Below are 24,919 nucleotides of genomic sequence, written 5' to 3' on the forward strand. Positions count from 1 at the left end.
GCGAGCTGGCGGCCATCCAGCGCAACAAGGCGGTTGCGAACTGGCAGTTCCTGGGAGCGCTCCAGGCCCAGGTGGAGAGACAGGCCCAGGCGCTGGAGCAACTGGCGGCGCGGTACACAGCCCCACACCACTGGCCGCCCCGACGCTCCACCGCATGACAGTGGAGGACGACGTACAGGACTTTTTGGAGGCCTTTGAGACGATGGCGGAGGCTATGGGGCGCCGTTCGTAAAATGTTGCACGTTCTAAACTCCTGCGCAGTTTTGGAACATTAAACATCATATATACAATGTTTGGTTGTAACACAAAGTTGTTGTTAGCTCTTGTTATAGAGCAGGGGTATCAAACAAATTTTAGCTACAGGGCCACATACAGTCCACTTTGATGTCACGCGGGCCGGACCAGTGAAACCATCGGGCATCGGTGGGCACGATTACAGATGGTCCCGTAGAGGAGGGTTGCGCGACCATCCGCGTCCGTTTCTCACCCTCGTTGACCGGAACATCACGGGTGAGAAACGGTCGTGGACGGTCCGATCTACGAACAGACTGGGGCTGCTGCCCGAGGGCAACCAACGGCGATTTCGGAGGGCCAGGTTGGGGCCGGAGGATAGGCTGTTTGCCTACGGCAGCAGCTTAAGGACGCCGCGGCCAGATGGCTGCTGCTGAACAGTGCGGGAGGGGTGGAGGCCGTGATGGAGAAGGTGTTACTGAAGCAGTTTGTGGAGGTACTTGCGGCCTGGACTGAAGTCAAGTACCACCGCCCCCCAACGCTGGAAGTGGCCATCACCCTGGCGGAGGGCTACCTGGCGTTGGACCCCAGCAGGCAAAGGGACCGGGGGGTTGAGCCGCCCTCGACCCAACCAGCAGCAGCCAGCAGAGCAACCCATACCGGCCCCAAGATGGATACCTTTCCCCCCATCCCGCTACCCACCAAACGCAGCGAGCACCGGCACCGGGCAGCCCGGACACCTCCAGAGAGATTGCCCACTGATAGAGGTGGGGCAGGTGATCCGGGTTGCCGGCGCTCCATCATCCTCCCCCAGCCCGGGAGCGACTTACCGCCTTCCGGTAAGAATCCAGGGGGGTACACGCCAGGCGAATGGTCGATATGGGCTGAACCTAGGCCATGATACACCAGAGCATGGTTCGCCCAGGGGCATTGGTGGAGGCATCGCGGGTGAGAATAAGGTGTGGGCATGGGGACGTTCACGAGTATCCCATAGTGTCGGTGAAAGTTGGGGGTATGGGAAAAAGCATAGCGTGAAGGTTTTGGGAACAGATTAGCCGGGGTTTAACAAGTTAATGGGGCGGACTGCGGGAGTGCATTCACGGCCGACAGGGACATGCGGTATGTGTGCTGTGCTCAGTGGTGACGCAAGGTCGTCCGACGCTGCAGACGGGGAGGGGGCACCGGCAGAGCCTCCCGTGGAGACCCCCAAATTTCACTCATGGAAGATTTTCCACTCGAGCAGTCTCGGGACGACACTACGCTCAGCCTACGACCAAGTGATAAGAATAGATGGTCCACTTGTGCGCCCTGACGCAGCGCAGTCATATCCACACTTTTCATTGGTTAGGGATAGACTATATCGAGTGAGTTGTGACACTCTGACGGGGCAGAAAAACACCCAGTTGCTGGTCCCGAAAATCCGCCGGGAAATGATTTTCCAGGCGGCTCACTATAGGCCGATGGCAGGTCATATGTGGTATGAGAAAACCCTAGATCGGATAATGATCTGATTTTATTGGCCAGGCATCCGGGGAGACGCGCACCGCTGGTGTGCCAGGGTACCTCGTTCATGTCGCGCACACTGAGAGAACTTTACGGATTACTGGGTATTAAGTCCATTCCTTACTAGTGTGTACCACCAGCAGACCGACGGGCTGGTGGAACGTATGAATAAGACACTGAAGTCCATGATCCATCCATATTAGCGAAGGTGAACGTAATTGGGATAACTGGCTTGACCCTCTGTTGTTTGCAGTATGGGAGGTTCCCCAGACCTCCACGGGATTTTCTCCCTTTGCACTTTTGTTTGGCAGGACACCGAGGGGGGTCCTGGACCTAATTGAAGAAAACTGGGAGGAAGGTCCAAGCCCCGGCAAGAACGAGATTCTGTATGTCCTGGACCTGCGAGCAAAGTTCCACACACTAGGTCGGATGTCACGTGAGAATTTGCTCCGGGGCCAGGAACGGCAACGACGGCTGTACGACAGAAGAGCCAGGCCAGTCAGGTCACACGACAGGTGGGGGACGTCAACTATGAGGTGGTGCGGTCGGACAGGGGCGGTGATACACAAATATACCACCTGAACCTCCGGAGGTGCCAAAAGCGGTCAATCTCACCCCGCTCCCATGCAAAACCTGTCTCTCTGAGGGTCAGAGGACAGACATTGCCCAGTTGCAGAAGCGGTTTGCTGATGTGTTCTCCCCCCTGCCAGGTCAGACCAAACTGTTCACCAAATCAAGACTCCTCTGGGGGTGACGGTAAGGTCACGACCCTACAGGATGCCCGAACACAAAAGAAAACGTTTCATTACGACCCTGGATTTGACTAAGGGCTACTGGCAGATTCCTCTGTTGTCAGAGTCCAAGGAGAAAACTGCTTTCTCCACTTCCGATTATACCAATGCACGCCGCATACGCGGCCGCCTACCTGGATGATGTTATTATCCACCGCACCACCTGGGCGGAGCATGTGCGGCGGATGGGTGCGGTGCTGGAGTCGCTGAGATGGGCCGGGCTCACCGCCAACCCAGGAAACGGGCAGGTGTGCCCTCAGGTCGACAAGACGGTGGCTATTGAGGTGGTTTTTGGGGCTAGCGGGGTATTAAAGACGGTTCATCGCAGACTTCTTGGACCTCACCAGCCCCTTGACCAACCTGACCCGGAAAGGTGCGTCAGATCCGGTGCAGTGGTCGGAGCAGTGCCAGCGGGCGTTTGAGAAGGTAAAACAGACTCTCTGTGGTGAACTGCTCCTCCACACCCTTAACTTTTCTCTTCCCTTTACTCTGCAGACCAACGCATCCGCCAGAGGGCTGGGGGCCGTTTTGTCCCAGGAGGTGTAGGGGGTCGACCGCCCCGTGTTATAAATCAGCCGGAAGCTGTCAGAGAGGGAGGCCAGGTACAGCACGGTGGAGAAGGAGTGCCTGGCCATCCGGTGGGCAGAGTACTCCCTACGCTACTACCTCCTGGGATGCTCATTCACCCTCTGTTCGGACCACGCCCCGCTCAAATGGCTCCACTGCATGAAAGATACCAACGCCTGGATCACTCGGTGGTATCTGGCTCTACAGCCTTTTAACTTCAAGGTGGTCCATAGGCCGGGGGTGCAGATGGTCGTGGCAGACTTCCTCTCCCGTCCTCTTGAGGGGGGGGAGTAGGCTAGATGGGGGTATGTGGTGGCAGGCGTGGTTTTGGCTCGGCTGCAGGGGGGAGAGAGGGGGGGTGGCTCTGGGAACGGTGGCAGGTGGAGGCAATGACTGTCTTGTGTCCCCATATAACCCAGTGAGGCGGCGAGTGAGTGGCTGGACGAGCGAGCAGGACGCCACATATATGAGAACCGAACGGCGATAACTGAAAATAATAATCAATAAAAGAGATTTAACCCGCACTGAGCCGTCTCGGCTGCATCCTTCCGGAGCCCCTAACACCCACAGTGTGACAGTACACAATGTCCTCCTTCCTGTCTTTTATACTTAAAATCTAGAACTGCAGTTTGATTTCCAACAATTGGTTTTGAAACCTACACACATTCACAACATGTAAATATAATAACGATGCAAAACTGTATACGTTGAGCTTCAGAGATTTGATTTACCATTACTATATCAGCCATGGTGCATGTTTTAGGGTCCTCCATGGTGACAATAACCAACGTGTATGAAGAGGAGTGAACTTTTCAGTGGTGAGAGATTGTCTGGATATTAACCTTGTGTGTATCTTCAAATGGCTGCAGATATTCATTGCATCATTTCATTGATGCAATAAAACAGTCACACTGTGCTCATTCTCTGACATAAAAAAGATACTGTAGCGACTCTCACTAATGAAGCTCTGAAAACAGGCTACTGTCGGCCGTAGCCTACGCCGAACAAAACCACACCATCGCTCTCAAAAACAACAATAATTCACGCGTCCTATCACTTAAACCCACCCCCCAAAATCACCACAACACGGATGAGTGACATAACATTGTGCGCTCTTCACTGAACTTCCCAGAACTCTGTAAAGTGCAACGCCGCTGCAGAACATGAAAACAACAGTCCATTACAATACTAAAGAGCGGCGGCCACTGACGCGGCAGAATTGCGCAGTAACACCATGTGCTCAAGTTTGATTATGATGTACGTCGCTCGTCAGCAAAACGTTGTTTAAAAACAGATGATACCTCTCTGTAACCGTAGTGATGTCGACAACCTGAATTAACCTTGATCACATTGATCTGAATGAGGGGCGACCGTGAGACGAGTGCGCAGGGACCGTCTACAAAGTGAAATGCGGAATAACATATTACAGAACAATTCAACAACTTCACTATTATGAATCACCAAATCCCTGTAATATGCCCATGGGCTTGTACCTGTTGTACTACACCTGTTATTTTGATTAAATGTGCATTTGATTAATTATGTGGATTAAATGTGCTTTTGATAAATTGTGATTATTTCATTTTGTAATATGATTTTTTCTTCAAATAGCTTTTTAGCTCTTAGTTAGATGTAGGGTATGCTACCGTGCCACGTGTTGTTTGATCTATCAGGCAATATTCTTGGATTTTACTACCAAATTAGTTTACTTCAAGAACTCACTTGATCTTCAAAAAACATGCAAGCTTTGTCTGTTCCCCTTTCTGTAGGTAGGATAACTTTAAAAGAAAATGGGGAGAGTGAAAAAGGGAAACAGCCCGGAGGAAAGACTTGGGCGATAGGTGGAATGACAGCCTTGATCATGATGAAATGTGCATACATTACACATACAGAGACTAGTTACTCCTCCAAAATCTGGTCTGAGCTTTCTACAAATATATTTGGCCAAGATATTAAAAAAAATTGTCATTGGTTGTGGGTCGTATGGACCAGACATCTTAATGGAGTGAGAGATTTAATCAGTAAAGCAAAATGTAACTGTTCCATGTTCTCAAGACAGTGAGACTGTGCCTTTGGGTACTGTTCATAATATTCAGAGAGGATCAGACAGATGAGAATGATGCAGAAGATGACCAAAGTATGTCACTGCTGCATGAAGCTCAAATAAAGCAACAAAATGAGAACCCAGAGGACAAAGAGGCAGAAGACAAACTCAAAAGCCATTTCAAACAAAATAAAGGGTGTAGTACAACAGGTACAGGCCCATGGACATATGCCATTGTTTTGGTGGTGATACGATTCATAACAGTGGAGTTATTGAATATTTCTTTCATTTCTATTTTACGCATTGTACTTGGCAGACGGTCCCTGCACTCGCCTCGCACTCACCTCGAAAGCGGCCGCACATTAAGAGCAAAATATTGCTCGCCGAGCGGTCTGTTTTGGTAATATGATGGTTAATACGTGGTGTACTTGGTTGTGAAGTCTGAATCTGTGAATATCTTGCTAACTTCACCGAACGGTGTTAATGCGTCAGCTGAAATAGGTCCCCCGATATGTAATGTTCGTGGTAACAGAAAACGAAACAGGAACGAAACAGGAAACAACTACTTTTTTTTTACTGTTACAGGGCGACAATTCGACAAACCCACACTGCGCGTCGTATAAATACGACGCCGAAGCGCGCAGACACACACACACCCTTCACTCTCATTGGCCGCAGGGGGTCTTTGCAGTCAAGTTGAGCGCTGATGCCAATCGGTGCGTCGCGGTAATCTGCGCTGACTCTACTGCCGCTGCTGCTGCTGTAGGTTTCTCACTGCTCGACTCGGACGGAGCTGTTGAGAAGATGGCACATTCTGACCGACCCGACATGGCGATCGCAAAAGTGTACCGGGGGACGTTCATGCACTCGACCCAGCAAACTGCGGTGCAGGTCCTAGAAGATGCGCTGCTCGGAGTGGATACAGACGGAAAGGTTAGTCAGACTCTACTCTTACGGTGAGAAACTTTAACAAGTTGGCCCACGTAAGCTCTAAGAAACAAAAAACTTAATAACAGCTTGAAATACCCACTTCAAATGTCAAAACGTAAATACAATATGTGGACTGTGAAAAGCATACGTTAGTTAATTAGGATTCATAATAATAACACCTGCAATGTCACTGTCTGATAGCGCGCATGTAGTGGAAACAATCGTGGCCATATTTGCTCCCCTGGCCGTCAGCCTTTCCTGCATGACGTTTCTATAGAAGCCCATTTCCGCCTCAAAAAAAGAAGGGTTACAAAGTCGTCACAGAAGCTGCGCATGCGCATATCTTAAGTCATAATTTCGACTTTCTTAAGTCAAAATTTCGACTTTTTAAGTCATAATTTCGACTTTCTTAAGTCATAATTTCAACTTTTTAAGTCATAATTTCAACTTTCTGACCCTTCTTTTTTTGTGGCGGAAATGGGCTTCCACACGTTTCCCCTCTTCAGCATGCTATTACTATTTTTAACCACAACTTTTTACTGATTTCCATTCTACAATCAGATCGCTTTCATTAGGCGAGGCGAAGAGCTGGGAGCACTGTCTCAGACCTTTGGATTCAGTCCCAGTGACGTCACTCAACTGGCAAAACAGTAAGTAGCACATATACATGAATGACTGAAAAATGTATATTGAAACATTTCTAGCCATATGCTATAAAACATGTTCCATGGCTTTTTGCACTTCAGTGAGTTCTTCATGCCAGGACTTGTGGACACCCACATCCATGCATGCCAGTACAGCTATGTGGGCACCGCTCTGGACATGCCGTTACTGCAGTGGCTCGATACCTACACCTTTCCCGTTGAGTCACAGTTCAAGGACTTGCAATTTGCCGAAAGGGTCTACTCTCAAGTAGTGGTGAGTTTTCGGGCACTGTGGAAGAAGTAACTATTAAATAAAATATTTTGAATAGCCAGATTTCTATCCATCAGTCACAGGAAGCCAAAACTGAGCTTTGTACAATTGCTGAGTATGACAGGTGTAATATGGATTTGTCAAAAGCATTCTAATTGAGTGGAAAATCAAGTTTGGTCTGTTGTCTCACAGCCTAAGGGTTGTGAAAGGTGGGTATAGAAAAGAGACAGAGTGTTTGAATGATTTTAATCCTGTAATCTGATTCCGGTTCTTTACAGTCAAGGACGCTGAGAAACGGAACAACCACTGCATGTTACTTTGCTAGCATACATACAGATGCCTCTCTCCTGTTGGGCAAAATTGCAAGTAAGATGTCCTACACGCAAAAAAACACTGTGCTGTAAATAATACAAATAATACATTTGTTTCACCTTAGTTTAGAAATCATGTCATAGCAGGTGAACTCTGGGTAGTTAGGAGGTTGCCAGATGGCTCAGCCCAAATGACAAAGCCAGAGGCGATCCCTCAAAGCAAGAAAAATAAACTCATCTGGCACCGCCTCAATCATTCATTTCAAACATTTCATTGCAGTCCATTCAAAACAAAATGTTGGATTGTTTCCTTTGGTTGTCTCAACAGGGTTAGAGACAAGTATTCTGTCCACATTTACACCATGCCCTTATCTTCATGGTGTGATGTTGTGCAGTAGTGTACACACAGGCTAACACAACTGTGTTTAATGATTCTACCATAAGGAATTGACTGGCAGCCATGGTCCTTTTATGTTATCAGAGTCCTTGAACCCTTACCTTTGTCCTCTTCTAAGCTGCTAGTCCATTTTCCGGGAAATGTGTTGTTTTTCAGAATAACCCACTGTGCATATGCATGTTATAGATATTACGATTGTTTTGGAAATTGTCTAACATATTAACTATACATCTATATATAGATATATCTATATCTAGCAATGAAAATGTAAAAATGGGTGTGTTTGTGAGATTAATTTGACTCAGTCATCTTCTCTTTTTATTTGATTAATTTTCCATTTTTTGTTTGATTTGTGTTGTTTAAAATTGGTATATCGATGAGAGCTTTAGAGCGTCGCTCAGAAACCTTATTTGTATTCCATCTTGCCATCATGGTCATGACGTGATCTGCCATACCAAAACAGTTGTTGATGATGCCCAAACAAATGATCTGAACACAACCTAGAGTAAATTAACCTTTTTTTTGTATAAAGTGTACATACTTGATTAACAGACAATGATTTTCATCTTCTTTCATCCATGTTTTTCCTGCAGATGACTTTGGACAGCGTGCCTTGGTGGGCAAGGTGTGTATGGACACAAACAATTCTGTGAAGCATTACAAAGAGACCAACCAGGAATCTCAAGATGAAACCTGCCGGTGGGTGTTGACAGTTGAATTACACTTTTGGAAGGTCTTTAGATGGGAACGTCCTAGCCTTACAGCATAAAAATCTTGAGCCAAACAGGATGCGACTTTGGTTTAAATGCTCTTTTTTGGAGAAACAATAACTGGAGTAAAGACTTTAGTCACACATTGCCGGATTATAAGCAATTGTCAGTTTCAGCATTTCAAGCTACTACAGCACACCTGATGGGTATGTGAAAAAAAGCAGCTGAGATAAATCATGATCCTTGTAACTGATTAGGGAAGAAATATCGCTCTGAAGGAGGACAAGGTCTCTTTGACCTTCTCTTTTCAAAGTTTCTCATGACTGTCACCTTGAAGATATTTGTACAGGTCCCGAAGAGGGAACATTTACAGGGTTACAGCAGCAAAGGTTAAAGTAAAAAACAAGTTTAATAAAAACTGTTATAGTAGTAATAAAACAAATAACAGCAACTAAAATTAAAATACATATTATGAAATAATACAGACAGAGACTGTAAACAAAGAAATATAACAGTTATTGCACAGGTTTTGGGTGATTTTGTGGTCTATTGTTGTGCAGCCTGACAGCAGCAGGAGGAGAGGACCTCCCAGATCAAACTTAAAATTAAATATTGTCATGTAGAGATGCAAACTATTTTATTCTGATTATGACAGATTTGGTTAGTTTTAGTTTGTTTTTGTTCGGCAGTTTTTGGCAAATGTTGCTGCTACAAATCAGTTACCGTCATTGTTTTTTTCCCTCAAGGTTCATTGCAGAGCTCTTGAAAAGAAAGGTAAGATTCTATGAGATAATAAACAAATAAACATTAGGATCTAAGTCAAAGATTAAGTTTAACTGCATTTTGGAAAAAATTGTTTTCCCGCCCTCCTCTCCTCCTGTCTTTTGGTTAGTACCCTCTGGTGAGACCAGTGGTGACACCCCGCTTCGCTCTATCCTGCACTGGAGCCTTGCTGGGACAGCTGGGAGAAATCGCTAAGAAAGACAATCTGCACATTCAGGTGAGCTCGCCGTGGCAACCAACAAAGCTTTGTCCACAGGGGGTTGCAGCCACAGATATATTTTGTTGTTGGACACAGGTCCGAATGCTACAGCTCAAAGCAACGATAACACAGTGGTTCAATGTCTGACATATGCATGTTTACTTCCAGAGTCATATCAGTGAAAACTTAGAGGAAGTGAAGATCGTAAAAGCGCTGTTTCCTGAATCCGAGTCCTACACGGACGTCTATCTCAAACACAACCTGCTCACTGACAAGGTGAGGACACACAGTGTGTCACACTGGCACACGCGCAGGTGTTCCACGCCAGCTTGTCTAACAATTCAAATGCTGATGATGACAATGTCTGCTTCACAGACAGTGATGGCTCACGGCTGCCACCTCAGTGACAAAGAGTTGGATCTTTTCAAAGAGAAAGGAGCCTCTTTGTCTCACTGTCCCAATTCCAACATTTCGTAAGTCTCCGTAAAACCATGAACTCTCATGACACAGATTATGCAATAAAACACTGAGGAGATATGCAGCAGATAAAATGTTGCTGTCTTTCTCTTTCGGTCTACCTATTTTCTCAGGTTGTGCAGTGGATTGTTGAATGTCCGCAATGTCCTGAAACACCAAGTGAAGTTGGGGCTGGGAACAGGTGGGAGCGAAAACGCAGTGTGTGAATTTTGAGCCTCTGAGCAGTGAAAAGATGTCTGATTGATTGGCTGTGTGTCGGTCACTCCTTGTCCCGGACATTCCACTGAAACTGAAAGAAGGCTGAAATGAAATAGCTGCCAAGACATTGTAACACATCTGGTTTTGTTATATTCTAGTGTTTTAATGAGGATACTTGGCCGAGAGATCGACCATGAGAAAATTGATTTGTTTTTGCCTGAAAGCAGCATAAATTGGGAAATCTGATGCTTTTACTAATGTGGCTCTTGGGGTCTGTGTTTGTATTGTCAGACGTGGCGGGGGGCTACTCGGCCTCTATGCTGGACGCCGTGAGGAGAACTCGGGACACATCCAAAGTCTTGAACATCCAGAACCCGGAACACGAAACGCTGACCTTTGAGGAGGTGTTCAGACTGGCCACGCTGGGAGGCAGCCAAGGTAAAAACATGGAGCCAGCGGTGGCATCATGTCAAACAGACTCGCTGAAGGGCCCTTGCCTCTTCTAAGTCACTCTGCAGACGAAATGCCTGATTTAACACACATGCATCTATGGGAACAAAATATTTTTTATATTTTTTTATGATAACCGATTTGCAATTTTACGGGGCGGGAGCTGGGGATACAAGAGTTTCTTTAATGATTTACTTACTTCCGTAGCCTTGTCCCTGGATGACAAGACAGGGAACTTTGAAGTGGGCAAAGACTTTGACGCCCTGAGGGTGAATGTAGCCGCCCCTGGTGGACCCATGGACTGGATCCAGTCGGAGAAACCAAAGGTTGGTAATGGAGGATCAATATATTTACAAACACATGATTAAAGTTGAACCGTTGATTCCAGTTTAACAGAACAAGTTATTATCACTTACATTTCAGATCACTTTGGAAAAGTTCTTGAATTTGGGTGAGTGTCATTTACTGTTCAATGTGCCCAATCCTTTCAGACTCTGATGTGCCGTGCACCATTTACTCCATGTCCTCCCCTCTGCTTTCTGTCTGACAGGTGACGATCGGAACATAGCAGAGGTGTATGTGGCCGGGAGGAAAGTGGTACCATTCAAAGAATAAACGCTTTGGTCACTCGCTGCAAAGCCTGAACCCCCCTGGAAAGTCAGCTTGAAGCGGGCGGTAAATAACAAGATACGTGTGAATCCGAAAAAAATAAACAAGATTTTCAGTTTAAGATCAGTGGGAAACACCCTATGAACTGCTCTACTGCACAGCTCTATTTTAATGCTAAAACAAATAAGTAAGACATAATTAATACTTTGATACAGGCGATAAAAGAGTACAAATTGAATTAATAACACGTTTCTGTGAGGGTCATTGGTATGTCTTTGAGTCTTTAAGGATCATTTATGGGCTTTCAAACCAGAAAAAAGGGACCTTTTAACATTGCACTTGCTGTTTGTCATTTTCGCCTACTAAAACATAGCCGTTGCTTATTAATATATTTTAGTCACTCTCAATGTGCACGTCCATATTGTTTTAGATTTTTTTCTGTATTTACATAAACTTCCTTAAATTAATTAATAGAATATATAATAAGTACTGGTGATTATCGTGTGCTAACTTCAACACATTTTCCATATCACATTGTGTTCCCTCTAGAAAGTTAAACTAGACAATTATTTGTTAAGGTCCCCACGAAATCAAAAGTATATATTTTCCTTTCCAAAGTAGTGCTATTTATCATTTTAGATATTTTAGGTGTGGACTGCCTAGTTTGGGAGGTATCAATCTAGATTGAATAAACACAACTGAAGGTTAGAAATATTTATGTTTTGGATTTTGGGATGAACTGTGTCCCTGTGAGTGTCATAATAACATTGACTGGTGGTGTAGACCAGCTTCATGTAGCTGCAGTGCCTGACCTGGTTTTCTTCAGTGGCTTGGTGATCTAATTTCAATGCTGTTGCCAGAAAATGCAACAGAACACTCCAGATTTTACACTGCACACTCTGCTCGGGTGTTTAGAGCGACAAAGGGACAATAGTATTTTGTAGCATTCTCTTACCTGGAGAACTCATTCAGTTCATAAACTCAAAGTCAAACAATTGGATGAGATTTTACCTCAGAATCTACATGTAGATCTGACCCATTCCAAAGGGATTTTACACTTAACCTGTTGCAATTTGATCAGCATCTGATTTAATGTTTTATACATTTTTACCATTATACCATGATTGTTTAGGTATGTATGCTGTGTTGGGAAATTAGGGAACAGCTTGCTTAATATGTGTTTTGTCTTCAGAATGTATTCCAGACATGCTTACAATTTATAGGGAACATATCACTCTACACTAAAATGTATATGTTAGACTTTGAAATGTCACAACGATGATTGAAATAAATAATACCACCAAGTCTGTTTGGACATTCATGTGCATTGATCAAGGATTATAACCTCATGATGCAGGTTGAAAATTTAGATTAACAAGTTTCCCATTGACCCTTTCATCACACTACAAACCAGTCCATAGCTTCTTTAATAGATTATCTTTGCCATCTGGGCCAGACAGCTGAGAGGGCTCGATAGCAGAAGAGACTCATGAAGATAGCTCACGTCACACCCCTCTGACATCGAGGTCTCTGCCAAATACACAAATGTGTGCCATGTTGAGAAGTCGAGCTACTAGTTATAGAGGAGGGCCCCATCCAATCCCATATCTATTCAGTGTGATCATTTAATGGTGTTTGTTGATATTTTATTTTGATTACGTTTGAACGTGGACACATGAGTCTCAATATTAACTCCATATCCATATCTCCAACAATGGGAAAGTGACCTTCACTTTCGTATCACTTATGACAAAATACAAGTCATTATTTTGTAATTATTTTCCCTTAGGAACCAATTCTGTGATTTTTTCTTATTAAAACATTAAACCAAAACTATTGACCAGACTACACCCACAGAGGTAAGTGGAAACATGTGTATCATTCTATTTTTCATTTACTGTTAAGGGGCTAAGTCCACTGAGGTGTGTCTCCCTGCAGAATAACGTGGGTCACGCACAGGTGATAAACCTTCCATGCCTGCACTAATTGTACGCTTTTAGAGTCCTTTTATTTTGAAATGACAATCATTCATCATTCACCTCCTCATTCACCGATATAACATCCTTCTGCCTTGTTAGGGGTCTTTGCCCTTCACACCTAACAACAACAACAACAACAACTGTGAACCCGCGACATCTACACTTGAGCTCATCAGTTTGGTGCAGCGCCCCCCAGCGTGCAGACACGAAACAACAGTTTTCACCAGCGTAGTTGGCTCTTCTCAAGCACTATTTTTGGTTTGAGGGTGTGGTAATTCCAGTATTTAAAAGACTTAACCACTCTTGATAATCATAGTTATCATTTATTTAGTGCAACGTGACAGGACATCTTCACAGCGGGTTAAACCTCTTCTACGCCCTATCTAACAAAAACTAATATACCCAATGAAAGTGAAGGTCAACTAACCCTCTTGTGGTGTGAAGTGGTACTGCAGGTAAATCATACCATAAATATCAGGATACCACAGAGGGAATCGTAGAAGAATATTCTATATACTAGTTATTTTATCCCACCATAGTTTCAGAAAGAACATGTTAAAGGTGTCTACCAAACTGCTTGAAACAACTATTTTAATGACTATAGAACATATTGGCCTTGAACGTATCTCTTTTTCAATACGGGATATTTCCCCTGAGTTTTATCTTTCAGGAAGACTTTACCCAACGGACTGTGCACCGCCCCTCAAGACGTGGTTGATTTACAGTCTAGTTCAGGATTTTGAACCACGATTAGATCAAGGATATACAGTACATGTTTGTAGCAGCCCGACCGCCTGAGCCCTTCGTGCCTTAGAGACCAAACTCAGGCCTCAATAACTCACTGGAGTCAGGAAGTGTCGCGCAGAGCCTCACTTAACTGCTTTGCTTTAACTAGCGTTACCTGACTTTAGTGTTTATTGGTTTATTTCAAGTGAAACACATAAACGTTTGGCGTCTTGTCACGTAAGTCAGAATGCGATTGTGCTTATTTATTGGATTTCACATTATCAGTATAGACGTATAATGTATACGTCTATGAATAAGGCTCCTAGTTATCGTATTCCGTCTCTTAGGTTTCTCTTCTTGATTGTATCTATCTTAAGTTTGATTGCACATACGAGTGTCTGAATGTCTCATATTGAACAATATTAAAAATCGGGAAATGTCAAATAGGTATTAGGAGTTGTGATATTGACATTTATCTCCTGAGACAGAGGAATGTGATTTACGACAACTCGTTTTTGGCTCCCTGTTACACCAGGCTGCACTGTTGTTTTATAATGTGAACAAGAATAAGACTTTTAGCATACTTCTTATTAATACGTTTTACTATAACGTTCAATCATTATTTAACCGCTTGTTTAATGTTGCATTGTGAGTGAATGCAGCGTTTCCATTATCCCCCTATTTACACAGTACACAAAACTTCAGAATATTAAATGGGTGTTTAAATGTATTGAATTAATTTAAATACATTTAAGAGCAGCGGATACAAAAATAATACGTGTGTAGGTTCACAAATAAATGACTGTAGTGTCGGGCTATGTATGTTGTAATGGAATGTGTTGTTTTCTGGTCCAGATATTGATTTACTTGCAGCCTAAATAAATAATAACTATATAAATAACTAAATTTAAAAAATGATTCACATACATTACGAGTTTTCCCTTTTTTGTTTCACGCTATCTTTAGAAGCCTTAAGAAACAATAATTATTCTTAGCAAGACAAACATGAAAATTGTAGACGAAAATCTAAATAAGTCAACCTAATTTTTGATATCAGAAATGCTTTTGTTTTTTTCTCTCCCTACCACCTGTCCGTCACACAGAGTCCCCTCCCTGGCTGATAATGCCTTTGTTCCGGGGCGAACATGGTGAGGCAAAGGCTCGGCCCAGGCGGAGGAGGAGGACGAGGAATATGGATTGGGTGGGGAGCTGCGGCAGGACGGATGAAAACGGACACGTCCTTTCGTTGACACGTCTTTGTTTGCAAAGCCTGGCGGACAACATGAAGGAAGTGTGGGCGAAGGACTATGCCGATAATTACCTGGATCACTATTCATTCAGATACATCATGGGTCCTTTCAACTTACTGCGTGAGTGTGACCTCCACAATTCCGTGTCTTAAATGGACTGTCAAAATTCTTGAGTCATATTTATGAAAATATTTTCTCTTTAACCAAGTAGGGGGTTGAATAAAGGGTTGGAGATTCCTTTTACAACTCAACTTACACCAGCTAGAGAGATTTCCAGCCGGATCGATCAATTCTAAGCCACGTTTCTCCCTCTCGTACAATCTTTCGCTCTCCACGTAGCGGGTGCGCTGGTCGAGGAGCTGACGTGGCTTCTGTGCACCAGAAAGCAGATGTCCCGTGCGGCCCTCCACCTCATGCTGGTCCCCCAGCTCCGTGGCCTGTCTCTGGAAAGTTGTCCTGGTCTGGTCAACTCCACCCTCTGTGCCCACATCGCTGCACGCTGCCAGGTCAGATAACATCTGCTGCACAACAAAGTTCTGTAATGGTAAAATATGTTATAACATAGTCCTATGCTAAAAGAGTGATTATTGTCTGTATTGAAGTAATGTGAGAAGAAAAGGGAGATTCAAAAGTTGTCTTTTGCGGCTGTGTGAAGGAGGACAGTCAAACAGGCTTTCACACGAATGCTCGAACACAGGAACTCCGTTACCCCGTCTTAACCTTGATTCATTTCTCACTTGATTTGTATACATATACATACATACATATATACATTGTATACATGTATTCATATCTGCTATCTCACAGGTGGTTTAGTGTATAGGGTTCGGCGCCTCTCATGGCCACCTGGCACTAGAAATGACCTTCACATGTGTGTGTATAGGAACTCAACATTTTCACTTCTGGAAGACGCCATCTCCACAGAGCACCGTAATACGTGCTTGTCTATTTGACCTCCTGCTTGCAAGCAATAAATGGACTTTTTGCAACTTTGATAATTCAGAGTCTGTTTAATTAGATGAACCTAGAAACAAATCATTCTCTTCTCCTGAACTTTTATTGAAATTATCCACAACAGTTCTCCTGGAATTAAATTATTGATTTAATTAATTCATGTATTTATATTTACTCCCCTTTGTCTCAGGGTCTGTGGAGCCTGGACCTATCTGGAGCCCAGCAGCTGCCCTCAAAGGTCCTGTGTGAAACCATTTGCTGTCTCCCGGCTCTCCGCTCGCTCTCCCTGGCGGGTACACCTTGTGACAGATGTGTCATCAAGACGATCGCCCAATGCTGTCCTCTGCTACGCCATCTGGACATTTCCCGCTGTCATTTACTTTCCCCTGCTGCGCTGCTTCCTCTTGGAGGTGGTGGTTCCTTCTTATCCTCTGACTCTCCTTCTAAGTCACCTCATTGCACGTCCCAGTCTTCTATTTCCTCTTCTTGCTCTGCACCCCGGTCTCCTCTCCCCCTCAGCAGTCTGCTAGCTTTGGATATTGGATTTGGGGAGCAAGAGGGGGACCCTGTGGCGGCGGCTGCCTACCTCCTTCTCTCCTTGAACAGCCTGGAGAGGGTGGCGATGGAGGGCCTTGCGCAGGCCTGCTGTCTCATCCAGCAAAGACAGTTCAACCAGACCGATGAGTTCACTGACAGAGAAGGTGTTCCCAGGCTGTTGGAGCTGTGGAGGGAGTGGAGGCACAGGCAAGGCATGGACAGTGGTAGGAAAATGAGAGAAGCAGCGGCATGTGAAGAAGAGGAGGAGGAGGAGGAGGAGGAGGAGGAGGAGGAGGAAAGGACATTGTGGGATGGGTTTGGTAGTGACAGTGAGGAGGAGGCGAGGGGAGATGGAGGGCCAAATCCCTCTCGTTACCAAACCGAGGACCGAAAGAGAGGACGAGATTTGTCAGACGATGGACGCCTGGTCCTTCAACTGAAGAATGTCATGGGCATATCATGTGACTCTTTGGACAGTTTAAGTCTTGCATGTCCAAACATTTCCTCCATATCCATGAATGTTGATGATTTTGAAAACACTAGAGGAGAAAGCCAAGGGTCTCTGTTAGCCGCAGGCCTCCAGGCGTGGTCAGCCCAGCTGCGCAGCCTTTCGATGTACCATCCTGGCCTTCTGCTGAATCTACTTCCTGCCTTGCAAGTTGCAGGCTCCTCTTTGGTCTCCCTCACACTGGAGGGGGTGAAAACTGGCCCCCACACCCCTCTACTGGAGGTCATCAAGGCCTGTCCCAGACTCCGAGACCTGCTCATATCTGCAGAACCTCCTACCACGCCTTGGGAAGCAGAAGAGGATCAGAGGGCCGAGCAGGATCTTCCCCGGCTGGCTAACCTCTGCTCTCTCACACTCAAGTAAGGCTACTGTTGATACGCTAGTTGGAACCAGCAACCCTTGTTTGTGAGATGATGGATTCACAGTTTGTATAACGGAAATAATGGTGTTCCTCATTCATCTAACACATATCTCATCTATCATATGTATCTAAGTAAAAGTCAAATGAAAGCGGTCTAGATCCATGCATATTGCTCACTTGTTCATTGTTAAAATAGTTTCAATGAAGAGAACCAATACCGTTTGCAAGATTCAGACAAGTTGGTTGTAAATAAGGTTGATGAGCCATACACACTTATATGTTTTGTTCTAAACTAGGTGTATTTTCTTCTGCACCATTTTATTCTGGCACATTTGTAATCTAAGACAGGGACTAAGTCAGTTTTGGTAAGTTATCTTAACTGACTCAATGGATTCTATAAGCTTTTATCAAGGCTGTCTTTCTGTCATTTTCTAATGGCTCTTTACTTCCTAGCAGGTTGTATTAATTTGAACCCTAATTTGACTATGACCTATAATTGCTACAAGTTCCTTTTTAAAGTAATCCGTATTCTTTGTTCTTATGTCTAAAGTTTCTCCTATGAGCACAGCCAAATGAAGCCTGTCATGTCCTGCATGTCCTTGAAGAGGGTGCTGAAGTGTCTCCTGGCTGGATCTCCTTTGCTGGAGAAGCTCTCACTGGTCTCCCTGCCCTGCCCTCTGAATGGTGTTTTACAGGAAGTACTGCACGTTTTGGACTTGGACCAATATCATTTTGTAGATTCCACGAACTCTCGTCCCATGCCCCTTGGACGAGTACAACGTGTTCACCTGCCGCGCACCGATGTGACGATGATGACAGTGAGAGGTTTAATGCAACGGAGCAAGAGACTCAAGTATGTGGATGTGAGTTACTGCTGGCAAATCAGTCAGCTTGAGTGGAAGCACTGCGAGAGGTCCACTGAAGTCCAAGTTGTCTGGTTGTAGCTGAGAAATGAGCAGCTTCCAATACAGGAGCAGCACTGTTCACAGTGGATGAATAACACATTCAATTATTAAAATAAAAATTCAATGCACACCTTTTACCATGTCAATTACATTTGTAAAAACATTTTGCAACAAAGACTTTCATAGTTTCTCTGTTCAGAAGTGACTCATAGCGAGAATAATGAAAGAACTACATTCATAACAGCTGAGGTGAATTTAGAGGATCCCAATATAAATGTTTTTTTCATTGGCATGATTACCATCATCCGATATTGCCAAAGTATTGTGAAAAAGGCTGACAAAGTTAGTAAAGTTATTTGGAAAAACTGCTGCATTACTATGCATGATATAGTTTAGCCAACTATAATGTAAGAAAAAAAATTAACATTTTAAGCTATTAAAAAATACACAACAAAAAGATATATGATGAGGAACAGTGGCATAAATGTCAATGAGCAAAGACAGATTTATGTTCCGGCCGACTAGTGACTTTTGTGGTTCACATTCCAGCAAGTAGATGTCAGTAAAGCGCCCAAGCCTCGGTTGCAACGCGCCATTAAACATAAGAGAAGACGAAGAGAGTCTTTTCGGTTGCTGTGAGGCTTTTGCTCTCTGTCGCTGAACTCGTCATCCGGGCAACGTGGAGTCAAAATCCAGCGCACCGGGTTCGGGCCGAACACGTCACTCCCCGGAGACCTGCCACAGATCGGCTAAACATTAGCCAGCGGTTAGCATGCGGCTGACCCGGGACTAGGGGGGGGGAGACCATTTATTCTGGTAAGTATGAAATCATGTAAAGGCCCCGGACGTACAACTTTACCGTGTTAAAACCGACGATTCCTAACATTTCAAAAAAGAAAAATGCTTCTCCTTCAGCACGCGTCACTTTAGGTAACGTTAGATATCCACAAACCTGCGTGGTGCTGCCCGGTCGTCTTTTCGATTTAGCCCAGTTGTCGACAGGCCGTCACTCACCTGGCCTCAGAAGTTCCCCTTCCAATGTACATGTTTGGATCTGTCGCCCTGAAAGCTCGCGATGACATTTGGGAAGGATGGGACGCAGCTGTGGAACGAGCCGAAGCGCCGACCTGCGGACGACTGATACGATCAAGTGCATTACCAAGTAGAAGACGACCCACATCATGGGAAGGTTTGTTTTGCTTTCATTTTTTTTTGGGGGGGGGGGGGATGTGGATCGTGCCTCGTGACGTCGTCGCACATCTGTGACAATTTTAGGCCTAGCTGCTTTGCTCAGGTTGTCCCCTCGTACATCCGTTGACAGGATCAGCTTCTCGTGCCTCTTCCCGGCCCCGTGGCACTTCAGCCTCTCCTCCCAGGGGCTTCCTCGGCTCCTGATCCCTTCCTTCCGACAGCTGCTCTTCATCGGCCTGCTGCTCTGCCTCATTGGACTGCTCTACCTGCTGCTGGCGTCTGGGAAGGGCCACGTCAGCTGGATCAGAGAGGAAAATCACTTCCACAGGTACACTGCCAAGCGTCTGCTCGGTGTTTTACGTTGGGATGAACGATGAGCAACATTCTCTCGCGTTTCTCTGTTGTCCAAAAGGCACTTGGCGAAGGTGAGTGACGTGGATGCGACAGATACTAGCAACCCCAACCTGAACTATGGCCTGGTGGTGGACTGTGGCAGCAGTGGCTCAAGGGTATTTGTGTACTGTTGGCCCCGGCACAATGGTAATCCCCAGGAACTTTTGGACATTCGGCAAATGAGAGATCAACACCGCAAGCCTGTAGTCATGAAGATCAAACCGGGTAGGATATGCGCGACCGAACGACCTCGCCTGGTTTTTTGTTAATCAATAATCTTCAAATGATGAAATATAACAAACCCTTACATGCTAGCTTGTTAATTACCTACTTTAACATGCTATTTTTGGTTTGTTTTCTCTTGTAGGAATCTCTGATTTGGCTAAAACACCTGAGAAAGCCAGTGATTATATCCATCCACTGCTGAGCTTTGCTGCCCAACATATTCCCAAAAATAAACACCAAGAAACACCTTTGTACATCCTGTGCACAGCCGGAATGAGAATCCTCCCTGAAAGGTACGGTATCTTTATAATACAAACCTGCACAAGTTCCAGAAGACGCTGATATATTTATTAGCGAGAAATGTTCACACAGCAGGTCTGAACAATGCAAACTGTCACTGCAAAGAAGAAGGTGGTAATGTTTTCTAATGAGGCATTTTTTGTTTTAGTCAACAAGAAGCACTTCTTGAGGATCTGCGAACTGACATCCCAGTCCACTTCAACTTCCTCTTCTCTGACTCCCATGTGGAAGTGATATCTGGAAAACAGGAAGGTAAATATAGCAATGAAATTCAGTAGGCTGAGCTTAAATCTAAAATGTATAAATGATAAATGAGCTGTTTTGTAATCTTTTGCTTCAGGCGTCTATGCATGGATCGGAATAAACTTTGTCCTTGGAAGGTTTAACCATGTGCACAATGGTAAGGACCCAATGAGTAGTGTTTCAACAGTTTAAAAAAGAAAATTGTTCTGTCTGCAACACTAACAAAAATGCAGTCACCTGACTCCATCACCTGACTCCATCACCTGACTCCATCACCTGACTCCATCACCTTTCTCCTGTCAACCTTTCTCCTGTCAACCTTTCCAGATGGTGAAGCTGTAGTGGCGGTCCACGTCCCAGGCAGCGATCAGCAGGAGGCGCGGATGAGGAAGAGGACCGCCGGCGTGCTGGACATGGGCGGGGTCTCCACACAGATCGCATACGAAGTGCCCCAAACTGTAAGCTTTGCTTCTCCACAACAGGTTATTATGCACAACCAATTCTGTTTTTGCTCTGTCTGTTTTTTTTGTCAATCACCCTATGTTCTTCTCCCTCCTTTCAACCTCAACCTGTCATTCCCCGGTAAAAAACCCCCCCTGTGTGCACCATTTTTGGCCCGTGGAGATGGTCTGCTCTCCATTCATCACTTTTGAAGCGTACTGTAAGACCGTTGCATGAGTCCATAGCAGGATATATAGGAGGCTTATATTAATGAATCAAATACAATGGAGGTTGCTTGTGTCAACTGTTTTTGTGTGTTATTAGTGATTTACATACATAAGCAGGTTTGGCCTACACCAATAGCACCTTTTTGTTCTCATTTCACCTCACTCAACAATATACAATATGTTTATAACCAAATAAATGTTTGTACCTGTGTTGTTATAATGTCTTTGTTAGTTTAAGGAGTCCATTTATTTACCCTAATTAGCGAAGATGAACACCTTGCTTGTTCACATACACAAATTAAGACACACAATTGAAGGTCTTAAGTGGGTCAAATGACATGTTTTATTTTGGTAGCATCACTTGGCGATATAAAATAACATCAAACAAATCGATGTTATTTCTTTATCAGGGTTGAATTATAAGTTAAGTTATTTATTTAAAGGCCGTAATGCTTTGTATAATACAGTGGGAACCATTGAAACCTTTTGAGATTGCATTCTAATTGGCCTTTGCATATTTTAAGAATATAAATTTCTGAAACTGTCAGCTATTTACTTAATTGCATTTATTGTTTTAAATTATTAAGATTGCTATATACTGTACTATGTGTAAATGAAATATAGTACAGTACAATATGTCAAATATAGCTGACTTTAGTTTCAAAATATAATTAGCCTATGGCCTCAATATTTTAAGATATTCTACATTATCAAAGATATTGTAGTAATTTCTAGAATGTAGGATTGAGATCTTATTTCGTACATGCATGTTAGCAGTCGAATGTAAGATTCAAAGAAACGTTATAGATATTAATATGAGGGTGTCATCATTCCCAAAGTGATTTCTATTTTTTTTCCCAGGAGGAAGTTGCGAAGAACTTGCTGGCCGAGTTCAACTTGGGTTGCGATGCGCATCGCACCGAGCATGTTTATCGCGTTTATGTCTCCACCTTCCTGGGTTTTGGAGGAAATGCAGCACGCCAGAGATATGAGGAGAGTGTCATCGGAAATACTGCCACTCGAAACAAGTGAGATCCACAGCGTTCAAGTGTAGTGCAGTACAGAGTATTGTGTGTGTGTGTTTTTTACTGTGTTACTGATTTCTCCAGGCTGTTAGGTCAGCACACAGGTGAGACGGCAGAGTCTCCCATCCTGGACCCATGTCTACCTGCGGACATGCTGGACGAAATTGGTCCTTCGACCCAGAAGCTGCATCTGCGAGGCACAGGAGCCTTTGACCAGTGTCGACAGATTCTCCAGCCGTTCCTCAACCGCACCAACGAGACCCTCACTTCCCTCAGCGGAGTCTACCAGCCAGCCATCGATTACGTCAACAGCCAGTTCTACGGGTTCTCTGAGTTCTACTACTGCACGGAAGACGTGCTGCGCATGGGAGGGGATTATAACGTTTCCAAATATGCCCAGGCTGCCACGGTACATCTTTCATAGAAAGATCACATACTCTCACAAGGCATGAAACCCTCAATAAGTAACGTTGTCCCCTAATCATTAGGGAGCAACAGAGGGTAGGGTCTTATTTATTGAGGTCTTGCCACTATAAACTCTCCCGATGTTGTTGTTTACCATTCACAGAGTTACTGCGCCACCCAGTGGAAGACTCTGAAGGAACGCTTTGACTCTGGCTTGTATGCCTCACACGCCGACCTTCACCGACTGAAGTAAGTCACACAGGGTTATAAAAAGTGCTTGTGACAGTCGCAGAAAGAAAATAGTGGTTTATCAATGATTTTGTTTTCATGCCTGCAGGTACCAGTGCTTTAAATCAGCATGGATGTATGAAGTGTTGCACTCAGGCTTCTCTTTCCCAGCTAATTATAAAAACCTGAAGACGGCCCTGTTGGTCTATGATAAGGAGGTCCAATGGACTCTTGGAGCTATTCTTTACAGAACACGGTTTCTGCCTTTGAGGTAAGATGGTTTTCCCTCAGATTTGACCCGTTCTTAGTCATTCTACTGATAACATATTAAGTAGTGACCATTAATGAGCTTGTCTTTAATGTCTGTAGAAATAATTGGCAAATATTCAGAGCTATCTTTGATACTGATAAATTTAAATATTGATGGGCACCCAAGACAGGCTGGTTAAAGCACTAATGCTTACAGAGTCAGCCACTGACTCTGTAAGCATTACTGGTCTTTAGTGGATCCTAAATAGTGATTTAAAACTCTGCCAAAGGCAAAAGTTAAACTGAATGACAAAAACAAATTATCCAACCAAACCGGTATCCTGGTGACTAGCAGGTCCTGATCAACTTTGTATAAGATGGTTTGGATTCTTGTCACTTATTATGCATACTTTCAAAACGTGCAACCTGAACTTTTTGTCTACGGAGCATTTCTTTGTTCAGAGTTGATCTAATATGTATTTTAGGTTTTTTGATTTTTTTTTTTTGCCCCTTCCAGGGACATCCCTCAGGAAAGCCTGAAAGGAGTGCATTCTCACTGGCGGCACAGCTTCTCCTTTGTCAACAACCACTACTTATTCCTTGCTTGTTTCTTCATTGTGTTGTTGTCTATTATGCTGTACTTGCTGCGACTCCGTCGCATCCATCGGCGCAGCACCCCTTCCGCTGTGCAGTGGTTGGAGGAGGGCCTCGACTCCCCCTCACTCCCTATCGCTCTCTAAAATGGTCTGCGGCGTAAAGTCATGGAAAATATCTGACTATCTAAAGCCGATCACATGTTCTCTACGAGCCCGTCAGCTTGTTCAGTGAGCTAACCTGAAAACCCTAAACGACAATAACAACAGATGTTATTGAGAATTGGACATATGAGAAACATTATGTTTGAGTCTTCGGATTGAGCCATGAAAATATTTGCGTTTAAGTTATTTTGTTTGATTATAATAATGCATGCCTTTTTTTTTAGAATCCACATTCTTTCTCCATTTTATATAAGACAAACACAACGGTATTTAATTTGGAATGGGATCTATAGTCTCTACTTTAAATTTCAGGAAGTCTGACATCTTGAAGATTTATTTCTTTATCCCTTTTGTGTTTATGATCACATCTTTCTTTGTAGGTTTTGTAGTTACTAAATGGTACAAGCACTCGCTATTTCTCTAGGAACCTCAACTGCAATACAAATTACTATATTTGCCGAAAGGTGCACATGTGACGCGCTGCCCGGCTGGAATGTGTCTTTTGTGTCTCCGCCAAATTGTTATGCCTCAACAAGACGACTAGCCTTTAAGAGCCGTATTAGTGCAATACATGTCTTCTCACTGGTGGGGAACTCTTTAAAACCTTTTTTATTTTTTTTGTCAAGAGTTCTTTTGTTTTGCTATCTGACTTTGAAGTTGGTTACCTTTTTTGCATTTACTTGTGTTGGACTTCATTTTCAGAAGCCGTCATATCATTGCTGTGAGGGGAATGTGAATGAGAGCACATGCCCCATTATTTATATGAAAACGATCTATCTGGGTATGTTTGCACAGATGAATGTGATATAAGTGTTGTCACTTTACAAATCAGTGATAAAAGTTTTATGGTATATTTGTGTGGCTTTTTTTATTTGAGTGTCTTTCTTGAAGTAAAGCTG

At 44.1% G+C, this 24,919-nt stretch overlaps 3 protein-coding genes across 4 annotated transcripts; all 3 read left to right on the forward strand.

Moving 5' to 3' along the window:
- Positions 1 to 5,705: 5,705 nt before the first annotated feature.
- gda (guanine deaminase) lies at positions 5,706 to 11,306 on the forward strand. The gene is made up of 14 exons (XM_037481670.2): positions 5,706 to 6,069; positions 6,628 to 6,716; positions 6,813 to 6,984; positions 7,260 to 7,347; positions 8,283 to 8,388; positions 9,146 to 9,173; positions 9,292 to 9,399; positions 9,550 to 9,657; positions 9,757 to 9,854; positions 9,972 to 10,039; positions 10,348 to 10,494; positions 10,714 to 10,832; positions 10,930 to 10,957; positions 11,057 to 11,306. The coding sequence occupies exons 1-14, from the start codon at positions 5,941 to 5,943 to the stop codon at positions 11,119 to 11,121; spliced, it is 1,353 nt and encodes a 450-aa protein (XP_037337567.2). The 5' UTR covers positions 5,706 to 5,940; the 3' UTR covers positions 11,122 to 11,306.
- Positions 11,307 to 13,950: 2,644 nt separating this feature from the next.
- Positions 13,951 to 18,470, forward strand: si:ch211-214j8.12 (uncharacterized protein LOC100000539 homolog). The gene is made up of 5 exons (XM_037481640.2): positions 13,951 to 14,057; positions 14,924 to 15,190; positions 15,410 to 15,576; positions 16,215 to 17,428; positions 17,981 to 18,470. Exons 2-5 carry the CDS (start codon positions 15,013 to 15,015, stop codon positions 18,372 to 18,374), a joined length of 1,953 nt encoding a protein of 650 aa, XP_037337537.2. The 5' UTR covers positions 13,951 to 14,057; positions 14,924 to 15,012; the 3' UTR covers positions 18,375 to 18,470.
- Positions 18,471 to 18,805: 335 nt separating this feature from the next.
- Positions 18,806 to 24,871, forward strand: entpd4 (ectonucleoside triphosphate diphosphohydrolase 4). 2 transcript variants are annotated; one of them, XM_037481646.2, is made up of 13 exons: positions 18,806 to 19,151; positions 19,405 to 19,524; positions 19,657 to 19,854; positions 19,939 to 20,144; positions 20,287 to 20,437; positions 20,593 to 20,696; positions 20,785 to 20,844; positions 21,015 to 21,169; positions 22,217 to 22,383; positions 22,465 to 22,789; positions 22,949 to 23,034; positions 23,123 to 23,284; positions 23,780 to 24,871. In XM_037481646.2, exons 2-13 carry the CDS (start codon positions 19,517 to 19,519, stop codon positions 24,000 to 24,002), a joined length of 1,845 nt encoding a protein of 614 aa, XP_037337543.2. In that variant the 5' UTR covers positions 18,806 to 19,151; positions 19,405 to 19,516; the 3' UTR covers positions 24,003 to 24,871. The 2 variants fall into 2 exon arrangements, with proteins under 2 accessions (XP_037337543.2, XP_037337544.2); XM_037481647.2 differs by having other exon boundaries at positions 21,015 to 21,145.
- Positions 24,872 to 24,919: the final 48 nt, after the last annotated feature.

The sequence above is a fragment of the Pungitius pungitius genome, chromosome 5, assembly GCF_949316345.1.
Source record: "Pungitius pungitius chromosome 5, fPunPun2.1, whole genome shotgun sequence".
In the NCBI taxonomy this organism is placed as follows: domain Eukaryota; kingdom Metazoa; phylum Chordata; class Actinopteri; order Perciformes; family Gasterosteidae; genus Pungitius; species Pungitius pungitius.